The sequence below is a fragment of the Thalassophryne amazonica genome, chromosome 5, assembly GCF_902500255.1.
Source record: "Thalassophryne amazonica chromosome 5, fThaAma1.1, whole genome shotgun sequence".
Classification (NCBI taxonomy): Eukaryota; Metazoa; Chordata; class Actinopteri; order Batrachoidiformes; family Batrachoididae; genus Thalassophryne; species Thalassophryne amazonica.
The window spans coordinates 85,620,174-85,635,342 of record NC_047107.1 but is presented as its reverse complement, the minus strand read 5'-3'; the positions used below and the strand labels follow the sequence as shown (position 1 = coordinate 85,635,342).

The 15,169-nt window shown below is 40.3% G+C and overlaps 1 protein-coding gene across 1 annotated transcript in view; it reads right to left on the bottom strand.

The window, feature by feature from the left end:
• The window catches only part of LOC117510877 (E3 ubiquitin-protein ligase KCMF1-like), a 34,811-nt gene extending 20,006 nt beyond the window's left edge, over window positions 1-14,805 (bottom strand). The window contains exon 1 of the mRNA XM_034170771.1: window positions 14,659-14,805. Within this exon, the coding sequence (XP_034026662.1) occupies window positions 14,659-14,674 (16 nt within the window). The 5' untranslated portion in view covers window positions 14,675-14,805. The remainder of the gene's footprint in view (window positions 1-14,658) is intronic.
• Between the last annotated feature and the right edge of the window lie 364 nt (window positions 14,806-15,169).

Genomic DNA, 15,169 nt, shown 5'->3' with positions numbered 1-15,169 from the left:
AAAGCACACTGAAATGAGCTTACACACATTTTTCACAGCCAGGAGCTACTGGTGGTCACACCCCTTTCCTAAGTGAAGGGAAACTTGCACTTAGTGGGCAGGTCTCACAGAAGAACCAGCAGACTACATATGGACTTCCCTGACAATCACCAACTGTTTTCACAGTGAACTTTTCCTGAAACCTCGACATGTAAAGACACAGAATTGGGGAACTTTGAAGCCCAACAGCAAAGTAAACAGCATTTCACAACAACACTGCAAAAGGTCAATAAAATCTGATTCTGCACAATATGACTCAGTTACAGCAACAGAGTGCAAGTTCATACATTAAAGTGTAGGTGACACCAAAAAATGTGCACAAATAATCACTAAAAATGATGAAATGTTGATACTTTAAAAATTCCTGAACAATAAAATTTGATGATAGGTGCACAGGTGAAGGATAAACAACAGCTGTCTGAAGCCTGCGCTCTGTTTCAGTCTTCAGCTGCGGCCATATTGGGACCTTCTGATTCAAGCACAAATCACTTGCAAACACGGCGGAGGTCGAGCTGTTTTCGGACGATTTTTTTTTTCTAGTGTGAAGTCCAGTGTGAACGTGTGTCTAAAGCAGCTGTGGAGGACACTAGGGATGTGAATCGTACAACTCACGATTCAATTCGATTCCGATTCTTGGGGTGACGATTTGATTCAGAATCGATTTTCGATTCAAAGAGCTCTGAGAAACAGTTATATTACTATATTATAACACTCCCAAAGCATGGTGCTTCCACCCCCCATGCTTCACAGTAGGGACGGTGTTTTTGGGATGGTACTCAGCATTCTTTTTCCTCCAAACACGGCAAGTGGAATTAAGACCAAATAGTTCTTTTTTGGTCTCATCTGACCACATAACTTTCTCCCATGACTCCTCTGGATCATCCAAATGGTCATGGGCAAACTTAAGATGGGCCTGGATGTGTCCTGATTTAAGCAGGGGAACCTTCCATGCCATGCATGATTTTAACCCATGACATCTTAGTGTATTACCCACAGTAACCTTGGAAACAGTGGTGCCAGCTCTCCACAGGTCATTGACCAGCTCCTCCTGTGCAGTTCTGGGCTGATTCCTCACCTTTCGTGGCGTATCATTTGGGATCTTGCATGGAGCCCCAGTCCGAGGGAGATTGACAGTCATGTTTAGCTTCTTCCATTTTCTAATAATTGCTCCAACAGTTGATCTTTTTTCACCAAGCTGCTTGGCAATTGCCCCGTAGCCCTTTACAGCCTTGTGGAGGTCTACAATTTTGTCTCTGGTGTCTTTGGATAGCTCTTTGGTCTTAGCCATGTTAGTAGTTGGAGTCTTACTGATTGTGTGGGGTGGACAGGTGTCTTTATGCACCTCAAATAGGTGCTTCTAATTTGGAATAATAAGTGGAGTGGAGGTGGACTTTTTAGAGGCGGAATTACAGGTCTTTGAGGGCCAGAATTTTTGCTGATTGGCAGGTGTTGAAATACTTATTTGCAGCAGTAACATGCAAATAAATTATTAAAAATCATACACTGTGATTTCCAGATTTTTTTTTATTATGTCTCTCACAGTGGACATGCACCCAAGATGAAAATTTCAGACTCCTCCATGATTTCTAAGTGGGAGAACTTGCAAAATTGCAGGGTGTTCAAATCCTTATTTTCCTCACTGTACAAAAAAAGCATAAAATACTACTTACAGCAATCGGCTGCACTGGTCAAAATCGTATCCACTAAATAATCTCTTTCTTCAATGTGATCGCTTTGTCTAACAGACGCCTGCAAAATGCTAAGAAAAGATTTTTGTCCTGATACAGATCGAGCAACATTAAAACACGTTCAATGACTGGTTATCACATTGAGCTAGACCAATGAAAAATCACGTTATTAAACAAAGAACACTCGTATTTCACCACTCTTATTAAACAAAGAACCGGTATATTTCCGGTATGATGTTGTTTAAAAATGCAGAAGTACTTTTTCCGATTACTGAATTAATCAATTAAATAATTGCTAGAATACTCAATTTCAAAAATATTCTATAACTGCAGCCCTACGGCAGACGTTAGGTTCCAAAATCTGGCAGACTCTGAAAAACATTAAGAGTTTTGTGGTGACGCTTGTTGTCTCCTCTAAATATATCCTCTGTAAATCCGAGCCACCACACAAACAGCAAAAATGGTGACATAGGTCAGTTTCAGTTTATACAGGGGTCAAAATTGAAAGTTGCTCCAGTTTTGGTAAAAAAAAAAAAAGAAAAAAAAAAAAGAAAAAAAAAGATGCAAAATATTGGTTAATAGCTTTTTAAAAAGAAATAGCTTGCACCATCTTTCATGCTCAGTTATCATGTTACGGGGTAACATATGTCATACGCATTGGTGGGCACAGCTAACCAAAAAGTTTCAATAACCATTAATCAGATAACTGGAAAGTTATCTTTTATGACAATAAACCGATAAACTGCAAAAAAAAATGTATCTTTATTACAGAAAACCAATAACTATTAGTATTGATTTAGACGCGGCAACCTCAGATTACGAGGGCTGTCCATAAAGTATAGGTCCTTTTTATTTTTTTCAAAACCTATATGGATTTCATTCATATGTTTTTACGTCAGACATGCTTGAACCCTCGTGCGCATGCGTGAGTTTTTCCACGCCTGTCAGTGACGTTATTCGCCTGTGAGCACTCCTTGTGGGAGGAGTCGTCCAGCCCTTCGTCGGAATTCCTTTGTCTGAGAAGTTGCTGAGAGACTGGTGCTTTGTTTGATCAAAATTTTTTCTAAACCTGTGAGACACATCGAAGTGGACACGGGTTGAAAAATTAAGCTGGTTTTCGGTGAAAATTTTAACGGCTGATGAGAGATTTTGAGGTGATACTGTCGCTTTAAGGACTTCCCACGGAGCGAGACGTCTTGCAGCGCTCTCAGGCGCCATCGTCAGCCTGTTTCAAGCTGAAAACCTCCACATTTCAGGCTCTATTGATCCAGGACATCGTGAGAGAACAGAGAAGTTTCAGAAGAAGTCAGTTTCAGCATTTCATCCAGATATTCCACTGTTAAAGGAGATTTTTTTAATGAAAGATGTGCGGACGGGTCCACGCGTCGGGACGCAGCCGGTGCGGTGGCACAGGAAAAACACCTCCGTGTTGATAACCATTTGTAAAATCCAGGCGGCTTTTGATGGCTTTCAGTGGAGCGAGTATATGAGAAATTGTTTAACAGCTGGACATGTTCCAACTTGTCCTTAAGGCTTCCAACGTCTTTCATTAAAAAAAAATCTCCTTTAACAGTGGAATATCCGGATAAAATGCTGAAACCGACTTCTTCTGAAACTTCTCTGTTGTCTCACGACGTCCTGGATCAATAGAGCCTGAAATGTGGAGGTTTTCAGCTTGAAACAGGCTGACAACGGCGCCTCGGAGTGCTGCACATCTCGCTCCGTGGGAAGTCCTTAAAGCGACAGTATCACCTCAAAATCTCTCATCAGCCGTTAAAATTTTCACCGAAAACCAGCTTAATTTTTCTAACCGTGTCCACTTCGATGTGTCTCACAGGTTTAGAAAAAAATTTTGATCAAACAAAGCGCCAGTCTCTCAGCAACTTCTCAGACAAAGGAATTCCGACGAGGGGCTGGACGACTCCTCCCACAAGGAGTGCTCACAGGCGAATGATGTCACCGACAGGCGTGGAAAAACTCACGCATGCGCACGAGGGTTCAAGCATGTCTGACGTAAAAACATATGAATGAAATCCATATAGTTTTTGAAAAAAATAAAAAGGACCTATACTTTATGGACAGCCCTCGTACACTGTCGGCATCTGATAAACCAGTTTCACTTTAAGCGCTGCAGGGACTGCTGGGTAAATTCAAAGATCACAAACACAAAGAACACATGAAAAATGAATAAATAAAAAAATAAAACCCCAAACACTGTCATCTTTCAAAAGTAGTAAAACACAGTATTAGAAGTCACAGTTTATCTCAGTATTAGGTACACCGTCATTTACGAGCTAAAAGCTGCCGCTTTTTTCACGTTTTGAACCCTGTGGCTTAAACAACTGAAATACATCCATTAATGCATGGATTGGCAGAATAAAATACACGTAGTAAATAAATTCTTACCTGTTAGTTTCAGTGGGATTCATCAGAATAAATAATCCACATAAAGCGTCCTTTTTTAAAATCCAAAACAGTGTCTAAACGTGAAGAAAAGTCCTTCCCACTTTACACACAGCTGCGCCGTGAGAGCTCCTCTCCCACACTGAGTCTTGGCGATTAAATTACAGCCACAAAGAAATAAAATAATGTTAAAATTAGTCTGTTTTGTTTTTCTGTCGAGTGGACAAGTCACTGTAACGTCCAAAGTGAACCTGAACTACACTACCCACAATGCTCCCTGCATCGAGCGGCCAATCAAATTTTGCGCTTAATGATGACATCATCAGCAAGCGGCAGGCAGCCAGTCTGCTAAAAACACAACAAATGGACTAAACTGTTTGATTTTAGGGTTTACAAACTTTTCTGAACATTAAACTTTACCAGCAAAAAAATGTTATCGGAACTAAATTTATTGGAAGATAATTGGTCCAATGATGGTTTTAAAACTTATCTGAAAAGCTAACCCGATAGCAAAAACATTAGCTTCGATAATCTGCTATCGGATTAGCTGAACTGTGCCCACCACTGGTCATACATCATAGAATCCAATGGAAGTTGACCTTGTTTAACCTTTACTTTGGAGTCCAAGCATTCAACACAGTCAAAACTACTCCAATGATTAATCCTTTTATTTCAACCAATAATTTGCATCACGTTTTATCAAAACTGGAGCAACTTTAACTTTTGGCCCAGTACAAACTGAAACTGATCTTTGTCACTATTTTTGCTATTTTTACACCATAACTCCAGAACATTCAGTCATAGATAGTCCAACCTTTTTGGAATTGTTATGATCAAACAAATAATGTAGTATAGTTTTCAACATGATTGTAGCATTTTTAAATTTTGACCCCTGTGTAAATCTTTATTGAACCCTGTAGCTCAGAGGTCAGCTCCATATCTGAAAATAAGCATTAGTTAATTTAGAATATGTCTGCCAAATTCCATGCTTTTATCACAAAATGAACAATTGTTTTGCTATGCTGCCCCACTATAAACGTTGTTCTGCTTCAAGGGATGATTTAAAGTTCATCAAAAAATGGAGCTGGTGTGAGCCAAACGAGTGACCCAACTTTTTTTGAATCATTGTTTATACAGAAAAGCTTTATAAAAAGCTATACTATATTTGTTAACCCTTGTATTATGTTAAAAAAAAATCAATGATTTTGTTGCAGGTCATTTTGACCCATACTGTGTTAGTCTACTCAAAACTGTAAAAAAAAAAAAAAAAAAAAAAAAAAAAACACATTAAACCAGTAACAACTTTATTTTAGATTATATAAATATTTTGATGAGATACACATTTTTAATTCCAGCACTACATTTAAAAACTATTTAGTTAAAGTTAACAATTTAGTTAACACTTTTTTACATTTAACTTGCTCCATTTTCTCAGATTTTCAATATTCAACATTTTCAGTGTTCTCCAGACAGAATGTGCACTTTCTGCAGATGTAATTCTTGCAATTTACACAACCAAAGTACTGGTTATCCTTTCTTTTTTCATGAAATTTTGTCACTTCTCATTATTCCCGCCTAAGCTGGATTTCTGGCTTTTGGATCCGGATATATGCAGCGGAGGCGACAGGTTGCCATGTAATCCCTATGGAAGGACGCGTTGTGGATATGTAGTGACGTGGAGATGTCTGTCTGGAGTTTATACTTAACGTGGACATGTCCTGTCTCTGGCAATCAGCCTGTGAGCAGGACTTATGTCCCTTTTGTCTTTCATTTAACACAATTATGACAGGGTCTGAGGGGGAGAAAGCGAGGAAGTGCAGCAGCAGCTGGTGTTTTTTTTGTTTTTTGTTTATTAATTACACAAATGTATAATAAAACAAATGGTGCCTGGTTTATAACACAATTATCACAGAGTTTGAGGGGAGAAAGCAAGGAAAGCCTGTGTTTTTTTGTTTTTTTTTTCACATGCGTGCAAACGGATTGTCAGTGAAGATAATTTTATTAATTACACAGATGTATAATAAAACAAATGGTGACTGGTTTATAACACAATTATGACAGAGTTTGAGGCGATGGTGTGGCGCTGTAATGTCCCCAGAAAAAAACAGAAGACTAGAGCATGCGCATATGCCGTGTAAATGCTAATCCATTTAGCACCAAAAGCTACAGCTTTCTAACGCGACACACAGAGTAAAATAAAGCCTTTTAAAAGAAAGACACTCCAGGCAGATCATATGAAATAGACTGACTGTGCGTTTAAAGCAAAGCAGTGTGTTTGTGTATTTAAAAAAAAAACACAAGGTCCACTCCACATGGGGAGTGACTATTGACCCAGCAGCCGGCTGCTGTCTCTCTCTGCCCGGTGTGAGAGGCTCTCAGCATTTCCCCTCACACCGGGCAAGTCACAGCTCCGTCCCTGGCCACACTGACAGTTTCTGAAAGATCCTTTCAGGAAAAGTCCACTCTTTCTTCTGTGTTTTGCTCAGACTCACACTGAGTGTTTCGCTTTTTAATTTTCACTTTTGGGCAACACACAACGCTTCACAAGCACTGTAACTTAAATAAAAAAAACTGACTGTGAGGCTTGCATGTTCAACTTCCAGCTGAAATGCATCTGTTGAATCAGAGAAAGGGATAAAAAAAAAAAAATTGACACAGGGACCCAGTCCATCAACCTTTCAAAAAATGTAAAAAAGGTTAAATTTTACAAGTTGGGGGAAAAAACAAAAAATAGAAAGCCACATCCCATCGCCATTTCAGCAAGATTTCAAGACTTTGGCGCAGTGACACTGTGCCATTGCTTAGTGAGAGCCCTGAACTATTGATGTTGTTTGATATTGCAAAAGTACTTTTTATCCAATTACTTGATTAATCGCCAGAATAATCAATAGAATACTCTATTGCTAAAATAATCGATAGCTGCAGCCCTAATTTCCACGTTATTTTATTGTTTTGTGAATCATGGGAATTTCGTCGCATGCAGACACACATTAGGAGCAGATGAGGCGCTGCAAGTCTTTTAACTTGCAGTGCAAAGCGGCTCGCGGGGGAACAAGAGGAGGCTCCGTTCACAGCATAAGTATGAATAATTATGTAGAGGTGATTACTTCGTTTTTTTTTTTGTTTTTTTTTTGCTTTTTAATAAATTTGCAAAAATTTCAAAACAAAAAAAAATGTTCATGTTGTCATTCTGGGGTGTTGTGAGTAGAATTTTGAGGGGAAAAATAATTTACTCCACTTTGGAATAAGGCTGTACTATAACAAAATGTGGAAAAAGTGAAGTACCGTGAATACGCGTAAATCAGATTTAAGCCATTTTGTTTCCATCAAGTGGATTGAGCCAGATTTGAGTGGGATTCCCCAAGGTCTGAATGCAAATGTAGCTAGAATCCAGATAGCTCGGGGATCATGGCGTCAAACTTCCACATTACTTCTGTGTGGAAGTGTCTTCTCTACTGCTACTCAGTAAAGCAAACAACCTTCTTTCTCTGCAGTGCTGTCTCCACACACACACAAACACACACTCAGATGTAAGCATCAAAAACCCGTTACGGTGGTCGTTACAGCAGAATTTCTGACATCTGTAGCAGCAAACTGTAGGTGATGATGTGAGGTCCCGTCATTTTTCAATGATAACGACATGGACAACAACTTACTTATGTTTATCTGTTTAAAGCCAGGCAACTCTCTGCACTTAAATAATCCATTTTCAAACATTAAAGTATTTAGTATCTTTCAATTAAGTAAATTATGCACATTATCCATGAAAAATGACAGCGACTCATGTCATCACCTGCAGTTTACCACTACAGAGAGCATAAATTCTGCTATAACGACCACTGCTATAACGACCACTGAGACTTTTTTCTGACAATAAACACAGCCTAAGTGCAGATATGCACACGCACACATATGGTTTGAATTCAGCTTGACCTAGATTGAGTTTGGATGTGTGTGTAGAATGAGCCGGATTTGAAAAATAGGTCTGAACGCTATCCAGAAAGCAAGCCAGATTGCCAGCCCCAGTTTGAATGGGGTTTTAGGAAGGGTCCAAGCCCTTTTTGCTATGGAAACAGTTCATAAATTGAGTCCTAAGCTGGACTGGAAAGTTGGATTTTTCTTCTTCATTAGTAAAGGTCAGGTCGTGGGAATAATAAAAGCAACATGGGTGACACCTGTCATCTCTGTTAAGAAGGAAAGGATTTCTGGGGAGTTAACAGATTAGCACAATCTGTCAGAGACTACCAGTAAACAGGGGCCACCAATGCTCCCTGAGGTGTAGCAGGAAGGCAAAGTGTTGATTTTTCCATAAGTGTTTGATTTTAATTTGTTTAATGATCGTTCTTAAGTCAGTTTGTCGTGTATGTGATGGCATATAATGTTGCTGTAAATGCAGCCATTAATCCAAATCATTTTGTAAATTCCTTTCCTTATATCATAGGTGTCAAACTGATTCCAGAAAGGGCCAAGAGGGTGCAGGTTTTCTTTGTAACCACCAACTCCAGCAGGTGATTTCACTGATGAACATCACTTTGAGCAGATGGGAAGAGTTCCATCAGTGAAATCAACTGCTGGAGTTGGTGGTTACAAAGAAAACCTGCACCCTCTTGGCCCTTTCTGGAATCAGTTTGACACCTATGCCTTATATACACAAATTGCACCATGGTTCTTATGCTTTCAAGGTTTAAATAGGCTATTTGTTTATGGCCCAGTCACATGGCACACGACGATTCCTGAATGAAGGGAAAAAGTAAAAAAAGTCACAATTAGTTGAGAAAAGGTGGACGAAAGAGCTTTTATCACCGAACAGTCTGCGAAGCAAGAGCGCAAAAGGGACGAAAGAGGAAATTAACAAAACCAAAGCTCACGATCTCGACGAAACGCGCCTGGAGCCACAGCTGGAGCAGTGTGTGTCTGCATCTCTGAGTTCCAGGGCTCGGCGCTGGGACAAAGCTCATAGCACCTGAGTCCTGGAGAAACTGCAAACAGAATCTGTGGAGATCTGTGTGCACGTCGGTGGACCACCTGCTCTGGTTCCTCGTCCAGAACAAAAGAGGGATCATCTCCATCATTATCAGAATCCACACTGTCTGTCGACACGCTGCGCGCGCCGTCTTCCTCCAATTAAAAAAAAAGTGTGCCGTGGTCACTGCTGTATCACTGTATTATGCTCTAAGCCATATGTATTGATTTATAACAGAAAACTGTCAAAAGAGAGAATAAATATAAATATAAGTGTAAAGATGATTGAATATATGAGAGTAGTAAACTGATCAGTGTGTGAACGCGTGCATTGACTCATGTGCGGTTATTCCACCATGCAGCTGATCACTGATCTACAACGTGAATTCTGCCTTCCAGAACAGCTCTTTATATCATCATTTTAATTCATCTACCCGTTGCCACATGTACAGAAGGACTGGATTATCAGTCCTACACTCATATTGTTATATTTAATACAAAATAATAAGTGCACGCAACAGCTCCTGCTGCTGCTGCATTCAAGTACCGTCGGAAATTATACAATTTTTTGTTGTTTCAAATTCAACAGTTGCTTGTGGCAAAACAATTAATTACATCCATACAAAAGATTAATTCTGGCCTATGTAAGGTGCCTGAGCCCATTGAAGCCGTCCCCCCCACACACACACAGATAAAAAAAAATAAAAAATCCAAGCAAGCAGGCTGAGTTTGCCCTGTAATTTCCAACGGTACATGAAGCAGCAGCAGCAGCCTCAGCGCTCAGAAACCGGCTTCTGCACTGTGTGAAAACGTTCAGCTGCTCCAACAAAGTCAAATTAAACAATAACGTGAGAAAAACTAAACAAACAAACAAAAAATGTCAAGAACGACAGCAAAACGAGACACAGACGAATTGAGGTTTTTGTTGCCCTTCGTTCAAATTTTTCAACAGTTTAAAAATCCTGATGTAGCCCCAGCTGCAGGAACGAGGCTGCGCGAAGGTTAAACGATGTCAATGACAGTCAACGAAAGTCCAGATTTCTTGTTTCGTCAGGGCTTCGTCACTCTTTGTTAAGTGCCGTGTGACTGGGCCTTTACCCTGCTTCTATACACTTTGCAAGAATGACAGTTAAAATCGTTTCTTTGGTGCAATTACAGCGTTTGGCCACCTGTCGGGGGAAGCGCTCTAATTTCTTTATTTAAGCTTGTGGTCTTGCTACTTCCTGTTTCCTGGTTGGTTTACATGTTGGCGGCAAACTCCCGTTTTTTTTTTCTGTCAGCAGCAGGCAGATGTTTATCATAAAAGCATTGTGTTCTTCAAGACAGTAAGTAAAGCGGTTAAATCACTAAATATATGTTGACACAAAAGTATCTTCAAGAGCATTCATGCTAACCCCTCCCATTGGTTGCAAGCAGGCAAAGTGGTTAGTGTATTTACATTTTCTTTGCACTTTGGTTGTTTAATCTTGGTTGATGATGTGAATGTGTTCTTTGACAAATGTGTTAATTAATATTTTGTCTGTTTTTCTTTATCTGTATTCTTAGTTCTACGGTGTTATAAGGTGTTCAAGTCACAAGGTAAACATCAGTAAAAAGAACCTGAGTCTCGTGTGTGATCAATGGGTGACATAGCTGCTATACATACACTGTCATTTATGACAATCTGTGCCATATGTTACTTGAACACATAGATGTAATGTGCATGCATACAGTGAGGAAAATAAGTATTTGAACACCCTGCGATTTTGCAAGTTCTCCCACTTAGAAATCACGTGGGGTCTGAAATTTTCATCTTAGGTGCACACCCACTGTGAGAGACATAATCTAAAAAAAAAAAAAAAAAAATCCAGAAATCACAATGTATGATTTTTTTTTATAATTTATTTGTATGTTACTGCTGCAAATAAGTATTTCAACACCAACCAACCAGCAAGAATTCTGGCTCACACAGACCTGTTAATTTTTCTTTAAGAAGCCCTCTTATTCTGCACTCTTCACCTGTATTAATTGCACCTGTTTGAACTTGTTAGCTGTATAAAAAGACACCTGTTCACACACGCAATCAATCACACTCCAACCTGTCCACCATAGCCAAGACCAAAGAGCTGTCTAAGGACACCAGGGACAAAACTGTAGACCTGCACAAGGCTGGGATGGACTACAGGACAACAGGCAAGGAGCTTGGTAGAAGACAACAACTGTTATCATTATTTATTAGAAAGTGGAAGAAACACAAGATGACTGTCAGTCTCCCTCAGTCTGGGATTCCATGCAAGATCTCACTTTGTGGGGTAAGGATGATTCTGAGAAAGCTCAGAACCACACAGGATGACCTGGTCAATGACCTGAAGAGAGCTGGGACCACAGTCACAAAGATTACATTAGTAACACAAGATGCTGTCATGGTATAAAATCCCAAAGGGCAGCAAGGTCCCCCTGCTCAAGCCAGCACATGCCCAGGCCCGTTTGAAGTTCACCAGTGACCATCTGGGTGATCCAGAGGAGGCATGGAAGAAGGTCATGTGGCCAGATGAGACCAGAATAGAGCTTTTGGAATCAACTCCTCTTATGTTCAGAGGATGAGAACAACCCCAAGAAAACTATCCCAACCGTGAAGCATGGGGGTGGAAACATCATACTCTGGGAGTGCTCTTCTGCAAAGGGGACAGGATGACTGCACCGTATTGAAGGGAGGATGGATGGGGTCATGTATTGCGAGATTTTGGCAAACAACCTCCTTCCCTCTGTAAGAGCATTGAAGATGGGTCATGGCTGGGTCTTCCAGCATGACAATGACCGCAAACACACAGCCACGGCAACTATGGAGGGGCTCCGTAAGAAGCATTTCAATGTCCTGGAGTGGCCTGGCCAGTCTCCAGACCTGAACTCAATAGAAAATCTTTGGAGGGAGCTGAAACTCCAAACCTGAAAGATCTAGAGAGATCTGTATGGAGGAGTGGACCAAAATCCCTGCTGCTGTGTGTGCAAACCTGGTGAGAAACTACAAGAAACGTTAGACCTAGCTGTAATTGCAAACAAAGGCTACTGTACCAAATATTAACACTGATTTTCACAGGTGTTCAAATACTTATTTGCAGCAGTAACATACAATTAAATTATTTTTAAAAAATCATACATTGTGATTTCCGGATTTTTTATTTTTTATTTTTTTAGATTATGTCTCTCACAGTGGACATGCACCTAAGATGAAAATTTCAGACCCCTCCATGATTTCTAAGTGGGAGAACTTGCAAAATCACAGGGTGTTCAAATACTTATTTTCCTCCCTGTATATATGTATGACAGAAAGCAAGCGAGTAACCCAGAGAAAGAGAGCTTCTCTCCTATGCATAATCGGAACTGACAATATCAGATTCAATGTTTTTGCTCGTACATGGTAGTGAAATGCAGGCTTAGATTTATTTTCATACATCACCTCAGTATCTGTGGAGTAGCTTTGCCCACAAACTTCAATGCGTTTGTTGGGGCATTTTCACACCCACACTTTTTAGTATGGTTAAAACAGACTGTAGTTTATTTTCTTGATACAATTAGTTTTGACAGGGGGGAACACGGCAATCATACTCAAGTGTGGACCAAAACAAACTCACAATTAGTTCATTTGTGAGGAAGAAAGAACCTGAACCAACAGATCAAATATGTAAATCAAATGTGACCAAGCTGAGTTATACAAGATATTACTATCCCTTCTTAACATTCACCCCAGTCTCTGAGACCTTCTCCACAAGAGTTTTACACAACAGACTAGTGAATTGCATGCCTTTCTACTGTGACTATCAGAAGATGCTGCAAAGGCTATGCAGTTTAAATTGTATGCTCAGGGTTATTATCCAACATCACCATGCCTGTATGACAACTAGGTTGTGATGACTATATTGCAGCATTCATCCAATCAGCACCCAATACTCAAATTAAGGAGACCACGACTTGGATCCAGACACTTTTCTGATCTAGTAGAGTCTCAAAAAAGCGACAGGATTATCAATAGTGTAGCAGACCACCAAATTCACAGCAATGATGTAAGTAAATCCCACAAAATAAACACAGACATTCTGACAGATGAGGGCAGTGTGCTCACATGTGGCTTGGATACAAGTTTTGGTCCATTTACAAATACTGCTGTGTGAAAGCAAACTGGTGCTGCAGATGGAACGCCCCCCCCCCCCCCCCAAATCGGCCCCCATGTCTTCACTGCGCATGTGTCATTTCAGAGCATCAGCAGCAATTCACCAATTATTGCCTCATTTCTGCTTAAAACTCCTCATTTCTATTTAAAATTGACTTTAGAATGACTTAAGAGGTTTTATTTTGACATCTGATGGTTAATAATCACATTATTCCATTTGATTGGTTTGGGTGTAGAGAGTCAGACTCAGATGTGCTGCTGTCACGCTCTGATCAGTCCCCCATTTTTATTATGAAATAATGCTGAATTTAAGTGGAAATCATTGTTGTACAAAACCTTCAGATATTTGTCGCTGAGATAGATGATGACTGGAGTGCAGTTCTAAGCAGAAACGAGGCGATAATCGGTGAATTCCTGCTGATGCTCCAAAATGATGCATGCACAGTGAAGGCAGGGGGGACGGTTCGGTCTGCAACACTGGACCCAGATAAAAATGCAACTGTAAAATTTTCCTCACTGACTGAACAGAATATATAAACTATTAGATGTGAAAGCACCTCAAGACAGAGTGTGATAGACTTGCTGAAAATGGGATTTGATAACGTGACTTAATTCTTAAATGTACTGATTTCTTGATTGAGTAGGACAGTTGTGCAGTGTAGCTGTAGTATCACACCATGCTCCATTCATAACAAACCGATCACGGTGCGCAGGAACACGACATCGCAGAGCTAACTAGCCGCTGACACCAAAGTTAAACATATGTACATGGATAATTCAGGTGGCTTAGGCCCCAATAACCGTTCACTAAACATTGCTCATAGACTAGTAATTAACCAGCGCACTAACCACCTAGCTTAGTTAACAGGTTAGCTAGTTACGCTGAACTTTATCCAGCTTTAAAGCTGTTGTTTAGCTCAAATATATATCCTGTATTATCGTTAGCTGCCTGCCAACAATCAGCTGATGTCAACTCCACATTCCTATCAAGACCGGTGAGGTTGGCGACAAGGACGACGTAGCCTGGAGAACAGATTGTACCAGGAAGGAACACGGCGGAGCTCGGAACCAGCACTGCCGTCTATCATTCGCTGTTCTCCCGGCACTCCCCCTTACGGATAGCCTATTAGCTTAGCAAACGTACCTAGCGTTCCGCTTATTTGCTATAGATTACCTAACGCGATTTTTTTTGGTCCTAAATTATGTTCTTTAAAACAAGAAACGCCACTGAGCGTTAGACTACATACCTATTTTGCGTCTCCAAGAAATGAACAGCAACCGACCGACTAACGTTAGCCAGGATGAACTGCTAAACACACAGTGACGCTGGCTAGCTTTAGCTAGCTGTAGTCTGTCATCGTTTTCCATGACAAACAGTTGTGCATCTGTTTGCTGAAATGTTTTTGTTTTGGTTTTTACCTTCATGGCGGGACATCCTACGGCGCTAAGGCAACCCCCTACTCGGGCTCCCAGGCTTGCAGTAATGATTTGTATTGTTGAAGAGAAGAGGCGCCGGGGCTGGCTGCTTGTCCCTGGCCTCTTCCCTCATGGAGGATCCGGTCTGGCACACCGCCCCCCTCCGCCTCCTGCTGTGTCACTGTCCCGTGCAATCTGGTCTCTGTCCACATGGTGGAGCTGCTGTATCACGTTTGCGGTATTCCTGAACCGGACAAATGCACATGATTTTATATATTATATATAATAAACCAAGTAGCTGGGATCATTTGAATAATAATAATAATAAAGCAACCACAAAAATCATGAAACAATAAAATAACGTTGACTGCCTGTTAGCACGATCGATCAGTGGATGATTATAATTTTTTTTTAAGTAAGTCCTTTTGAATTCTCCATTTTCTCTTGGAGTAGCCACAGCTTAATATTTAATTGACAATTTTAATATCAATTGTATGTATTTCCTATTGCTTAT